This window comes from Pteropus vampyrus, unplaced genomic scaffold, assembly GCF_000151845.1.
Source record: "Pteropus vampyrus isolate Shadow unplaced genomic scaffold, Pvam_2.0 Scaffold39, whole genome shotgun sequence".
Lineage (NCBI taxonomy): Eukaryota > Metazoa > Chordata > Mammalia > Chiroptera > Pteropodidae > Pteropus > Pteropus vampyrus.
Window position 1 is genome coordinate 11,433,451 of NW_011888820.1, and position 13,514 is coordinate 11,446,964.

General features: G+C 36.9%; 2 protein-coding genes across 2 annotated transcripts in view; both read left to right on the top strand.

The window, feature by feature from the left end:
- SLC27A6 (solute carrier family 27 member 6) overlaps nucleotides 1–2,899 on the top strand; it is a 94,474-nt gene extending 91,575 nt beyond the window's left edge. The window contains 2 exon segments of the mRNA XM_023529609.1: nucleotides 1,838–1,969; nucleotides 2,846–2,899. Coding sequence (XP_023385377.1) covers nucleotides 1,838–1,969; nucleotides 2,846–2,899 — 186 coding nt within the window.
- A 1,129-nt stretch (nucleotides 2,900–4,028) lies between these two features.
- On the top strand, nucleotides 4,029–11,560 carry LOC105290912 (isochorismatase domain-containing protein 1). The gene is made up of 4 exons (XM_023529604.1): nucleotides 4,029–4,196; nucleotides 4,303–4,506; nucleotides 6,054–6,170; nucleotides 10,378–11,560. Exons 1-4 carry the CDS (start codon nucleotides 4,044–4,046, stop codon nucleotides 10,522–10,524), a joined length of 621 nt encoding a protein of 206 aa, XP_023385372.1. The 5' UTR covers nucleotides 4,029–4,043; the 3' UTR covers nucleotides 10,525–11,560.
- Nucleotides 11,561–13,514: the final 1,954 nt, after the last annotated feature.

Here is a 13,514-nt window from a genome sequence, read left to right on the forward strand (position 1 = left end):
ACGCTGTGTAGGGAGCCTTGTAACCCAGGGGAGTCATTTCACACAGATCTCTATTTTAAGTGAGTCAGTATTGGAGCAAGGTCTTAACTATAGCTTTGGTAATCAAATTTCCTTGTAAACCCTTCTGAGTGAAATAATTACCCTGTGTCCTCTTCTGGACTCTCTCCCAAGCAGATCACACCTATTTTGTGACTATAATAGACTACCAGAACTTTGAAAAAATCACATTTACAGTTCCAAACTTTAGTTCTAAAGATAAACACTGTACTCACTAAGTAGTTCACTAGGAGCCTGCTGTCACAAAGGACCACAAATTTAGTGGCTTATACAACAGAAATTTATTTTCTTGGAGTTCTGTAGGCTAGAGATCAGGGTTGGTTCCTTTGGAAGGCTGTTAAGGAGAATCTGGCCATGTCTCCCTCCTGGCTTTTGGTGATTTGCTGGCAATCTCTGGCATTGCTTGGCTCATAGATACATCATACTGATCTCTGTCTTCATGTTCACAAGTCCTCTCTGTCCAAATTCCCTCCTGTAAGGATGCCAGTCATGTTGGACTAGGCACCCACCCTACCCCAGTATAACCTCATCTTAACTAATTATACTTTCAGCGATTCTGTTTCCAAGTAAAGTCACTTTCTGAGGTACTGGGGGTTAAGGATTCAACATAGGAAATTTGGGAGACACAATTCAACATATAACATTCATCACATATTAATCTTATGGCGAGAACAGAACAGGTGCCAGTGTATCACTAAGCAAGGCCAGCCACCTTGTATGTTCTGTCCTTGTATGTTCTGAGTAACCAGTGGGACTGAGCAAGAGAGGGGCTGATTCCTTGCAGGTGTACCAGCCATTGTTAGAAAGTGGCCAGAGCCTCTGTGGTAGCGAAGGAGGGTAAATACTGTCATGATATTGGTAATAATGGGACTTCGGGATGAAAGTCTTTTGAATATGGAATCTAAGGTCGAATCCTAGCTATGACAATTCTTCAAATGAACAAAAATTTTGTACTAGAAATTGATCCCTTAAACTTTTGCTTGAGGAAGCCAATAACTGCGATCAACTTTTCATATTTAAAGATATATGTTGAAATGTATTATGTATGTATATTTGTAGGGATATGTATAGATACATAGCTATATGAAGGCGTGTATGTATACACACATAGTTTTCAATGTGACTTATTCGTGCTTCTTGAATACCCATTGATCTGTAATTACTACACTTGTAATGGCACTTGGTCAAGTCCACTTTTAATTTGCCATCTTGCAGTTGCAACATGTAAATGTTTGACTGTGAGTAGCATTTTTAGTTATCCATAAGGTTTCGTTTTAAGAAAAATTCGTGAATGAAAGTAAGAATTATAGAGTCAGTTGTGTTATTTAACAGCAGCTTTTGGAATTCATTTAGATTCGGAGGGGGGGGTGGCAGTGTTGGTTAGACATGAAGTTAGAGTTTTTCAGAGTGTTTTTTTTTTTTTGGGTGGAGGGGAGGTGGTTTTTTTTGTTTTGTTTTGTTTTTTGTAGCCTCAAAGCCTCTTTTGGCTTGTAAGTATGGAAGTTATTCATACACTAGCATCTTTTTCCCCAAACTACCACAGCATAGGGAGACCATTTTTTTTAATAAACTTTTTTATTTTAGAATAGTGTTTACAGCAAAAATAGCGCAAAAAGTTTCTCTCTACCTGTATCTAGCTTCCCCTCTAATTAACATCTTACATTACTGTGACATATTTGTTAGAACTACAGAACGAAGATTAGTACATTACTGTTAACTGAGCTCCACACTTTATTCAAATTTTAACAAGCTTTTCCCTAATTATCTTTTTCTGTTCCAGGATCTAATCCAGAGTACTAATTACATTCAGTTCTCATGTCTCCTTAGGCTCCTCTGGGCTATGACAGTTTCTCGGACTTTCATTGTTTTTGATGATCATGACAGTTTTGAGAAGTACTGGTCAGATACTTTGGTAGGATGTACCTCAATTTTGGTTTATCTGATTTTTTTCTCATGTGTAGACTGGAGTTCTGGGATTTTGAGAGGAAGATCATGGTCATTCTCATTACTTTATACTAAGGCTGCATATTATCAGCATGACATCGCTGATTACCTTAATCTGGCTGAGGCAGTGTTTGCCATGTTTTTCCACTGTAAAGTTACTCTCCTCCCTCTGTACTCTGAGGAAGCAAATTACAAAGTGCAGGCCTCTTCAAGGGAATGTTGGGAGTTAAACTCCAACTCCTTGAGAGGAGAATATCTAGGCATTTTCGATCCACTAAATTATAACCAGTCATCTCTGTATAAAAACGTGCCTTTCTACCCTATCTCTGGTTTCTTTCTTTGTTTACTAAAGGTTTATAGATGATGAGTTCCTAGACTAGAAAGGTTTTGCAGGGTGGTAGCTAATACGACATGTATCTGATGTAATCCCCTGCCGAGAAAAGGACACCTCACTGCTGAGATGAGGTACAGAGCAACACCAGGTAACAGGAGGTCCAGCAGTCCACAACTCTGAATGTTTAGGATTTCTGGGTAGGTAAGGTTTTATTCCTTCAAATATCCAAAATATTTTGGATATTTTAACCATTTTATATTGTAGTTCTGAAATGTTATATAATTTAACATTTTCTTCATGAGTGTGCTTAAAATGGTGTTGTCTTAATTTATAAGTTATGTACAACTTGTTACTCCCTCACTAGAGGTCTAGATTGTAGAACGAGGCGAGTTTTGATCTGCTTTTATTGTACTTTGAATCTTGTCAGCTGTCATTTCTCGCTGCTATCAGTTTGTCTGTCTCCAGCAGTTTTTTTTCTCATTTGCTGTTTATAACTTTTTGTGAATTTAGAATCCAGATAACCAAACTCGTCAGGAAGTATACAGAGTTAGTCAGTATGTCTAAGATAAGATCGGAGAGCTGGAGATCTAAGCAAATATAAGCTGTAAGTATGTGTTAATGCATGGCCTTCCAGCACACTGATGCAACTGCCCAGGAGTTTTATTTTGCATGCTTGCTGGTTTTCAGGTGTTGAGAGGGTAGAAGGAAAAGCACCATGGACTTTTTAAGATTCCAGTGAGATTAAATTCTTATATTCAGCAGTGATTTTCACTCTTTGGTAGATCCATACGGGGCCCAAGTTGTTAAGAGTAGACCAACAACAGCAAATAACGTAATGCTTGGTAATCAGATACCCAGTTTTCATCTTAATTCATTGACTTTCTTGGTTGTGATAAGCATGTTTAAAAATGCAAATGTCAAATTTATGTCTGTTTGTTTAACAGTGGTGATGTGCTTGGCATCATTTCGTTGCATTTTTGTGAACTCTACGAAGTTAGTCTTAAGAATAGCATCTTAATGTTTCTGTCTTAGCGATAGCAGTAATTCTAGATTTGTTTCCATCTGCCTTTTTAGTTTTATGTTCCGTGGTCTCACTACAGGTTATTTTAATTTTTACTCTATACATGTAAGCAATGCCACCATCATATTTAAGTTTTTTACTGTTGTAACATTTTTTCTGATTATAAAAGTAATACATATTTTTTTAAATAGCATTTGGAAAATGTTTTTAAATAGCATGTGAAAAAATATAGGAAAAGTATAAAGAAAAAAATGTTACCAACACCCTTAACTATATAACCATTTGTTATTATTTTCATATATTAGCTTCTACTTTTTATTCATATTTTTACATTATTGAAGTACTGTTAAACTGTGCTCCATTTTTAAAATTAACATTAGATTATGAGCATTTCTTTTTAGATGGCATGGATTCTTTGAAAACATATACATATAGTGGCTAAAGATGTTTTGTCATGTTAATGTATTAAAATTTGTAAAATCATATCTATATTGTTGGTCCTGTGTTTATTGCTAATTTTCACTATTTAAAGCAATTTAATGACCATCTTCTTGGATAACTTTTTTCTGTAATTCAGATCATTTCTTTTGGAGAATAGTTGTAGAAATTGACTTACAAAGTAAAACGGTAGGAACATTTTTCTTCTTTTAGTGACCTCCACTGAAAATAAATGTCATTGTATAATGAATGCTAAATCATTCTTTTTTCTTTTTTCCTCAGCTCACTACCTTGGGAAATCTTACACCTTTAAGCACTGTGTTTTTCTGCTGTGATATGCAGGAAAGGTTCAGACCAGCCATCAAGTATTTTGGGGATATTATTAGCGTGGGACAGAGATTGGTATGCTTGTTAATTTTTTCTAATTTACTGAAGCATGATAGACATTTATGTGTACACACATATGTGTATTGTTAATGGTCTTTGTGGTTTTTATTTTGTTTTTCAGTTACAAGGGGCCCGGATTTTAGGAATTCCGGTTATTGTAACAGAACAGTACCCTAAAGGTCTCGGAAGCACTGTTCAAGAAATCGATTTAACAGGTGTAAAACTGGTACTTCCGAAGACCAAATTTTCAATGGTGTTACCGGAAGTAGAAGCAGCATTAGCAGAGATTCCTGGAGTCAGGAGCGTTGTGTTATTTGGAGTAGAAGTAAGTACCTTTTGTTACGTTTTAGGCATAATATCATTTGTAGAAAACTTGATTCCAGAGTGCATTTTTGTATATAGGGTACCGTGTAGGTGGTAATCGTGATGAAAAATAGCCACCATTTATTAAGCGTTGACTGTTTACATTGCACTAATTGAAACACTTTGTATATACTAATTCACGAAACTCATAGCAACCCTCTGAGCTGTTTTCTTGGTCTTCCCGTATTATAAATGAGGAACCTAAAACAGAAGCTGTATAATTTACCCAAGGTCATACAGATAGTTGAGGGATGGAGCTAGTTTTAAATCTAGGTTGGTGAATTCTTGGCCCTGTACTTTTAACCACTACTTCTGGAACACATTTTCACCAAAGGCATTATTTTTATTTATGTGTTGTAGGATTTCACCTTGGTCATATTTTTGCTCTAGAAAAACCTTAGAAGTCATGTAGTTGTCCTTCACATTTGAATCATATACATATCTTTTTAAAGGAAAAAAATGCTCATGGATTCCTAATACTGATTTAAATGATTTTTTGTTTGAATTGTTTTTTTTGGACATGTACAAACAGAATATAAGTATTTGTTTATGGCTTGTAAACAACTATTGAACTGAAATTTAAAAATTATGAAATAAAATAAAAACAATGAAATCCAAATAATAATATTAATTTATATACTTACAATGTTTCAATAGTAGGTTTTATAGTAGTAGGCTTTAATAGTAGAAAGATACAGTCTCAGGTTTAGATGTATGTTAAATATCTGTATTTTGACTTCAGTGACAGTTTAGAGGAAGCCTGTATGTATAAACATGTCATGCCAAATGCTGACTTCTGTACTTCTTTTTTGCTTGTTTACTATTATTGGACCTCATGCCTAAAGAAAATCATCTTTGAGCAGTCCTCCAGTGCTAATTTTAATGAGGTGTCAGTTGATAATTCTCCAAAGCCCTCTTGTCATGTAAAGATAATGGTGGCATCATGGCATAGAAATCTTTGCCATGGTCGTATAATCCAGTTGTTGTTGAAGCGTGTTTTTACTTTTTTTTTCAGCTAATGATTTGTTACCAGTTAACACTTATAAAGATGGAACCTGCATAATACACTTCCTGGTGATGTATACTGGGTATTATAACAACTCAGTTTTCTCACTACGTTCTCAACCTGCAGTACTGCAGACTCATTCAGAAATAACCCCCACTGCAAGTGACGTCAAAACTGAGTGGTAGTAGTCAGCTGTATAAAGGTCATCCAGGTGACAAAGAGGAAAATCTTTTAGAAAGTTCTCACAGAGCTCTAGGAATATGGTCAAGGTTCCCAGTGTACGGAATGTTGATGTAACCCAATTCCTCACTTTACAAAGAGGAAACCAAAGCCAGAGATGCTTTTTATGCCCAAGATCACATAGTGAATTAGAGGCAAAACTGCATGTAGGACAAGGTCATTAGACCTATAGTGCTCTCTCTGCTTTATCATGTGGTTCCACATTTGTAAAATTCTTTTAGTTTACTGCGTTATTACATGTGATTTTTTTACTTTCCTACTAGACTCATGTTTGCATCCAACAAACAGCTCTGGAACTAGTTGGCCGAGGTATTGAGGTTCATATTGTTGCTGATGCCACCTCATCAAGAAGCATGATGGACAGGATGTTTGCTCTTGAGGTAATTGTCCTGCTTTAAAATAAATCATTTATCAGATTTTCCAAATAAATTTGAAGAGCATCAAATATTTTACAGCAATGAAAGATTTACTTCTTAAATTTGAGCTTGGGCAAACAGTATCAGATTCACTGATTTCCAGAGTCTGGGCTTGTTTTGGCTGACCTTTGAGGCCTCACCACCATTCCTGTTTTATATCTTCTGTCTCCTTCGATCTAGATTACTAGTAACGCCAAAAGCTCCTTATATATTACGTCATAAGTTTTCTGTAGTTTTATGCATGAACTAAGAGATATTCCAGTAAGCTTAATCTGAACCATTTAGAGATTTGCATATTAAAACAGTTCACTTAGGTTTAACTCAGCCAAGATCTCACCAGACCTAGAGTGTGGTAGGCCTGGTTCAACCTCATTAGGTTTCCCCAGACCTGAATTTCTGAGAATAGGAGGTGTGTCACAGCCTGTAGACACCATTCTCATACAGTGTTTCATGGCTCTCTGCACTGGAGTGCCCAGATGTACCATAGAGTCAGAGAGTCAATGATTTTTTGTCAATGTTGCATAGCAGTGGCCTTACTTAAGCACGTCCTATTTCAAGACTCAAAAAGCACACTACCACATAATCCTTTGAAACGTTCACTCCATATCGGGGTTTGTTCTCTCTGTGTCTCTCCCCTCCCCCCTTAACGTTTAATTCTAATTCTGTAATAATTTTAGAGTGATATACATGTGGATTGAGTTGGCGAGTTCTTTAACTGGTTATTTTTATTGAGAATCGGAAATACCGAATTTTTTTTTTTAGACCCTCCAGTGTGTTCCATGCACCAACTGGCCTATGAACCACTTTCTCTGTAGGATTTCTAAGACATCTTTTTAGCCTAAAGTGTTCCCTAGGATGGTGAAGTGGGGCAAATGAGAAAGAGAAGGGAAAGAAGAGTAAAGCCAGCGGGGAGGGCTGACGCAGAAGCAGGTGGGTAGATGGCAGCAGCAGTTGGTTTAAGGCCCCAACTGGCCATCCCTTCTTTATTTTATTCCTGAAGCAGTGAGTCCTTGTTTGGGATTACAGGTAGAAATAGCTTTATTCATTCCGTTTAACTATTTTTAAGCCCATTTGGCCTCTTGGGTTCTCTGGTAGTTAGGTACCAGGTATTGCTTTTTCCCATCTCAGCAAAGATCTTTAAGCTGTTTTTACAGCCATGAGTTAATCAACTTCTACTTTTCAAATTGCCTTAGTAATCTGAGCTTAAACACTTCCACTATCAGAGCCTTATCAACTCAGCAAGCAGTTCTTTTCCTCTGTGGATAATTTATCTTTCTGGTAATGCTGAAATCCCAAACTTGGAGTGTTTTTAAGGAAGTGAAAACTAAAAACATACAAAAAAACCCAAAAATCCTCTTTGCTTGTAAAGACATTTCAAGGACTTTTGTTCTACAGTCATACATTTTTTAGACATGTCTTTATTATGGCATTTATCACAGAAGATTTTGATTGTTGGTAATTCTGTCTTCTCATAAGAATCAGAATAAAAACATAGCTGTTTACTATCGGAACCTTGTTCTTTGAGAGGTAGTCTGTAATTTCAGTGAATCAGAGTCCAAACAGTGGAGGAATAATATGGATTTGAATGCCGGTTCTGGCATTTTGTAAATCTGTGCCCTTGGACAAGTTATCTAATATCTGTGCCTCAGATTACTTATTGGTGAAATAGAAATAATAATAGCCACTACGTGGGAGGATTTTTGTGAGGACTGAATGAGGTAATGTATTGATAGCACTTAGTACAGTGCCCAAGATGGTAAGCATTCAAGTGTTAGCTCTTGCTGTTGTTATTTGTTGTTGTCTTCATGAGGTTAGTTTTATGAGAAATATGTAAACATACATTAGCTTCCAAGACCCAGAAGGGACTAGTCCTGCGAAGGGCTAAGGAAGAAAGAATGTGGTCTTGCATTTTTCTGTTCGTGGGTCAAAGTAATCTTTCCTTTGGCCTCCTTGGGCTGGTGTTGCAAGTGCAAGGGAAGAATTTTGGAAACCTGTTAGTCATGTACTGTGTTAAACAGCCGGAGTTTTAATTGCCCCTTTTAAAGTCAGGAAGGAAAGTGAGCATGGGACCAGGATTGTCGGCATCCTCCTAGCTCAGGGTGATGGGGAGGAACCAGCCAGTGTCTGGAAAAGCTGCTGTTCTCACCGTGCTCAGGCACCCGTTTGAGTTGGGGCTGAGCAGGCACCGTGGGAAGATTTGTAAGCCTGATCTAAAAACTTTGCTTTTGGTGAGCCACGCCTTCCCATAACACAGGTTCTTGGCTTGATTATTTTTTATTTCTAGTCAGTATTGGCCATTTCTCATCTTGAAGCTAAGTAATACTGTGTCGGTCTCAGCTTACTAAAATGTATTTCTGTGCCTGAAGTGTCCCAGCCTACCCCACCACCGTGACCTGACTCTCAGTGTCACTGAGGACTTGGCCTAGAGTGGACCATGCTTGGGTCAGCAGAGCTCTTGGGAAAGCTGGCTTCTTTCTGGATCATCAGATTTCTTCTTCAGACCAGGGAACAGCTTTCTGTCTTTCCTTCCTCACTAAGGAACTAGAAAGATTAGTGGCAACTGACTTAGGTTGGCATTTGGAGTATATAAAGCACTTTCACTGACATTGAAAGTATGATTCAGATTCAGGCCAAATATTAAAAGTCTGTTGATTCAACAGTGAGCAGTAAGGAAGGCAGGGCAGGATAGCCAGCCAGTGAGGGTGAGAGCTGGGTTTGAATGACTGGACGTTCACACATCGGAGCTGCAACTGGTCTTAAAATTATTCCCTGCTCTCTGTCTGAAGCAAGTACACAGTCCTTTGAGATTTCTGAGGGTGTTGATATGATAATGGGGAGCTTACTGAAAGGCAAGGAAGAGGAAATTCATTTCCAGAAGTCTTTAAAAAACTGAGAGATGACTCACTCACCTTCTGGTATTTGTCCCAACATGAGGGGCACAAGCAGCCTTGCATTTTTCTTCTTTCCTACGTTTTCCCCTGCTGTTTGTTCATATCTTGAGAGTTCTGGTCAGCTGCTTTGCATACTCTTCTGTACCGGTTGAAGTCAAGGCTTGCTTTCTGATAAGTAGGCTGTGGCTTATACTCCCTTCTGTGTCCTTGGGGATAGAAGGTCTCCTAGTGAGAAGGTCGGGCCTGTGGGTCTACAACCGTCTGAAGGAGGATTTACTTTTATTCCACAGGGATCTCCTGGCTGTTCAGGAGACTCCTTTATGATGAGAGACTGATCTTGGTCTTTTCCTCTGACTTGTCCGGGAATTTTTCTAACCACCTCATCTTCCATGGTTCTTATAGTGGATGTTTCTTGGGCTAACAGTCGGCCTGTTTGTTGTTGTTGTTGTTGTTGTTGTTGTTGTTGTTGTTGTTTTGCCTAGGGTTTCAGATAACAGATCTAGAGAGTGATTCTCTATTCTAGAATTCCCTTCTCACCTCCTTCCCTTTTCTCTCCCCTTCCTGCCCCCTCCCCCTTTTCCTCCACTTTCTCTTCTTTGTCTTCCTCCCTCCTCCACTCTCTCCCTCCGCCCTCTCCTTGAGATTTCTGTCCTTAGATCTTTATATGATTTCTCCTGGAGCAATTTGGCAAGGACATACTTTGACCTGTCAGTGAAACTTTATACAACTTTAAATTTTATACTCTGGTTTAGTGATTCTAAAAAGTTTGTGATTATGGCAGTGGTGGTTCTGTTTAAGAATGTTCTAGGGGCACATTCCTAAACCCAACATGAGGCTCTTCTACCACCAATCACTTCTTTGTCAGTGAAAGAACACACAATGTCATGTGTCATATGTTTAGACAGAGAAAAAGAAATTAGAATCATTGTTTTATAATCATTAGCCTTGATTTCCCTTCTGTCCCTGGCACATATAAGTCATAATATTGGCTACCTATTTTCTTTTACTTGTTCCTAGTCCATATTACTAATATTGAGAGTAATCATAATGGGTTTATGGTGTGGCTAGTTTGAAAATATACCTCCATCACTGAATTTGTTAGTATAGCTAAGGACCATGGTTTTAATAGGGTAGACTACTGTGTCCCTTTTTTGCTGTTTTAATATGGTGTTTTAATATGGTGCTCATTCTCATGCTTTTTGCTGTTTTAATATGGTGCTCATTCTCATGCTTACTTTTTAATTTGTGTTTATCTTTTTTGTTTTTGTTTTGTTTTATAGCGTCTTGCTCGAACTGGGATCATAGTGACTACGAGTGAGGCTGTTCTCTTACAGCTGGTTGCTGACAAAGACCACCCAAAATTCAAGGAAATTCAAAATCTAATTAAAGCGAGTGCTCCAGAGTCAGGTCTGCTTTCTAAAGTATAGGACGTTTGAACGACTGGTATGCTACTCACCATCAGGTGACAGGACTGTAAGCCCAGACACACTCTTGTCTGTACCAGAATTAAAATGTCAAGTCAAAAATTGGCTCTTTTTTTGCGCCTCTTAGTAAAACTTAACCAGTTAGACCATTTGGGTACCAGCATTTAGTTACAAATGTCAAAAGCTTCAGGTGCTGCTTACCTTCTTTGTTTCTTAATGTGCTTTTATTTATTTAAAAAAATTATAATGGAGGTGCCTGTTTTGTGTGTACTGTACACATTGATCATAACTTTCAAAAGTGCACATTCTTGTGAAGTTTTCTTCATTGTGCACTGTAAAGAAAAAGATGTGTTAATAATAGTTTGACTTTTGTATATGTATGTTGTGTTAATGTGGATTCAGTGTTTTTACTTTACATACAGGTTGATTGAAATAGGATTATTATATGAGACTTTAAAAACAGGACTCTGATTCGTATTACCCGTTTTCCTCATAATGCAGTCAGCTTATAGAATGAGTTGCATTGATCTAACCAGATAAAATTATGTGGAATAATTACATATCTTTCTTGATTATGCTAATTTTCTTAATCACTAATTCTCTGTTAGTGTTCTCTTTTTCAACTGAATCTTTTCCTAGAGACTCATTGGGTCATTGCTTGTTTTAATTTTGTAAACAGATAGGATGATTTGCGATGCCATATTGGAGGACTGTTTTAAAATCTTTGAAGTATCATCACTTTAGCTGAATATCTTTACAACCATCTTTACAACCATGTTGAAAACGTCTTCTAATATGAACAAGATTATACAAAACGATAAAGCCTGGATAAAATGCAGTTTTAAAACATTCATATTTTTGTTTAATATTTTCTCCACCTCCCTTCCAATTATAATGATTTGGTAGTATTAATTTTGTAGTCATTGCTACCTTTCAATAAATTTATTTTCATTAAATACTTATTAGAGAGTTTAAAACTTTTTTAAATATACGAAATATAGAACATTGCTGTCTTTTATATTAAAGTAACTAAAGAAAATGTTTTATGTGAATGAAATTATTTTGTCCCCCACACTTGGCTCTATGAGTACTGTTCCAGATATTCTAATATTTATTTAAAGGTATAAAATTTTTGACATTTATAATCTTTCAGCTCATGAGAATTTTCAAAGAAGGAAAATCCTTTGCTGGCAGGAATAAATGGATTTCACTGAAGGACCATCTTCATGATTTAAGAGCCATAGAAATGTTGCTTTTGTCAGTGGTAACAGACAGCAACCTAGCATTCTTGTTGGTATGTTTAATATTTTTTTCCAGGAAACTTATGTGTTAGAAAGAAGAATCAAAGATTTCTCCACACTTTAAAGTAGTTTTTAATATATTTAATTTAGTGCTTCTCAAACCTTAATATGAATGCAAATCACCGAGGGATCTGGTTAAAATGCTGACTGTGGTTAAGTAGGTCTGTTTGTGGGAAACAAAAGGCCAGTTTTCACCAGTGCTGCACAAAGGACTTTGAGTAGCAAGGGTTTAACGAACAACACCTGTTTTCCTTCACTGCCCCAGGCCCTTCATTTCTCTTGAAATGCCACCACAGTGAAGCCTTTTCAGAGCTGAAACCAAGCCTGTGACCCTGAATTAGTTTCCTATGGCTACCATAACAAGTCAACACAAACTTAGTGGCTTAAAACAACACACATTTATTATCTTACAGCTCTGTAGGTTGGAAGTCAAATGGGTCAGTGGGTGAACATCTATCTTCCCCACTAGATTATAAACTCTTTGAAAGCAGGACCAGTGCATTTTTTTATACTTATTCTGGAAACGTATTTTGAGGACCTGCTAACATTGTGCTATGCGTTGATAAAAAAGATGCCCCTAGGAAACTTAGGCTCTTGGTGCAAAATTTGGTATATCATAACTTCTCCGTAAATGTGAGTTGAATTAAATTATGTCAAAGGTTCAGGAATGTCAGTTCAACATTAAAGTTCAGACTCACATAATTGTGATTTCTGCCTTCTCACTTCTTTTTTGCACATTATGCAAAGGAGGGTGACAAGACCTTATTATAGGAAAATTGAATTGATTTCAATATATTAGGCTTTGAATTTGCGTATGTATAATTCTATAGGATACAATTTAACTGATGTAGAGAACATGAGAACATAAGCTATTGAATCTCAAGGGGATTCGGAGCAGGATCAAGATGCTTCATTTAATGAAATGCTAAAACATCTGCAGAAACAATCTAGAATTAAAAGTCATAAAAGCAATAATTTATTCCAACCGGGAACCCAAATGCCCTGTTGTATCCATTCAAATATCACATTTCTCACTAGGTGGGATATTTGTTCTTTTAAAAAGTTGATATTTGGGTAAATATGACTTTAGAGCTAGGGGGAACTTTGAAAATCATGATCTTGAAGGTCCATTTCAGGTGTAAAATTCTAAGATGGTTTTATTTTATAAAGGCGGCTAGTGAGGCCCAGAGGTAAATGCATTTCTAAAAATGCACAGGCAATTAAAGGCACTATGGGATGAGAACCAGGTTACTTAACACATCAGCCTGTACTTCCTTATGTTAGTTGATAATGCTAAAGATCAGCAGAAGAAAAAAGGGAAGAATAGGAAGGATACATTTCACAATCTGTAAGACAGTACACGGTTTTACATTAGCGAAGCCAATGGGATACTCCCAGTGCTGATAGCTTTCCCTGTGCCACAATCTTCAATCTTTCTTTCCAAATGGTTTTCTAGTCGGGGGAAATGACTGATTATATGAAAATTATCATAGTCACATAACAGCATATCAATATCTCCACATCACTAATGCCTCACTAACCCTTCATGGAGCATTATTGTCACTGTTTAACCCTTGATTAAAAAGAATTTAAAAATCACTAGGCTACCATAATGAGATATATCAATTACTTAGATATGATTGAAACAGATTTTTTAAATAATTGCAATTGGCTTTTAGAATTCTTCCATGT

Bases quoted from the DNA above. Each gene is read 5' to 3' on its own strand.
- LOC105290912 (XM_023529604.1), top strand. From the start codon at position 4,044: ATGCTAAATCATTCTTTTTTCTTTTTTCCTCAGCTCACTACCTTGGGA. The intron at 4,507-6,053 runs GTAAGTACCTTT...CTTTCCTACTAG, and splicing joins TTGTGTTATTTGGAGTAGAA to ACTCATGTTTGCATCCAACA. The intron at 6,171-10,377 runs GTAATTGTCCTG...TTTGTTTTATAG, and splicing joins ACAGGATGTTTGCTCTTGAG to CGTCTTGCTCGAACTGGGAT.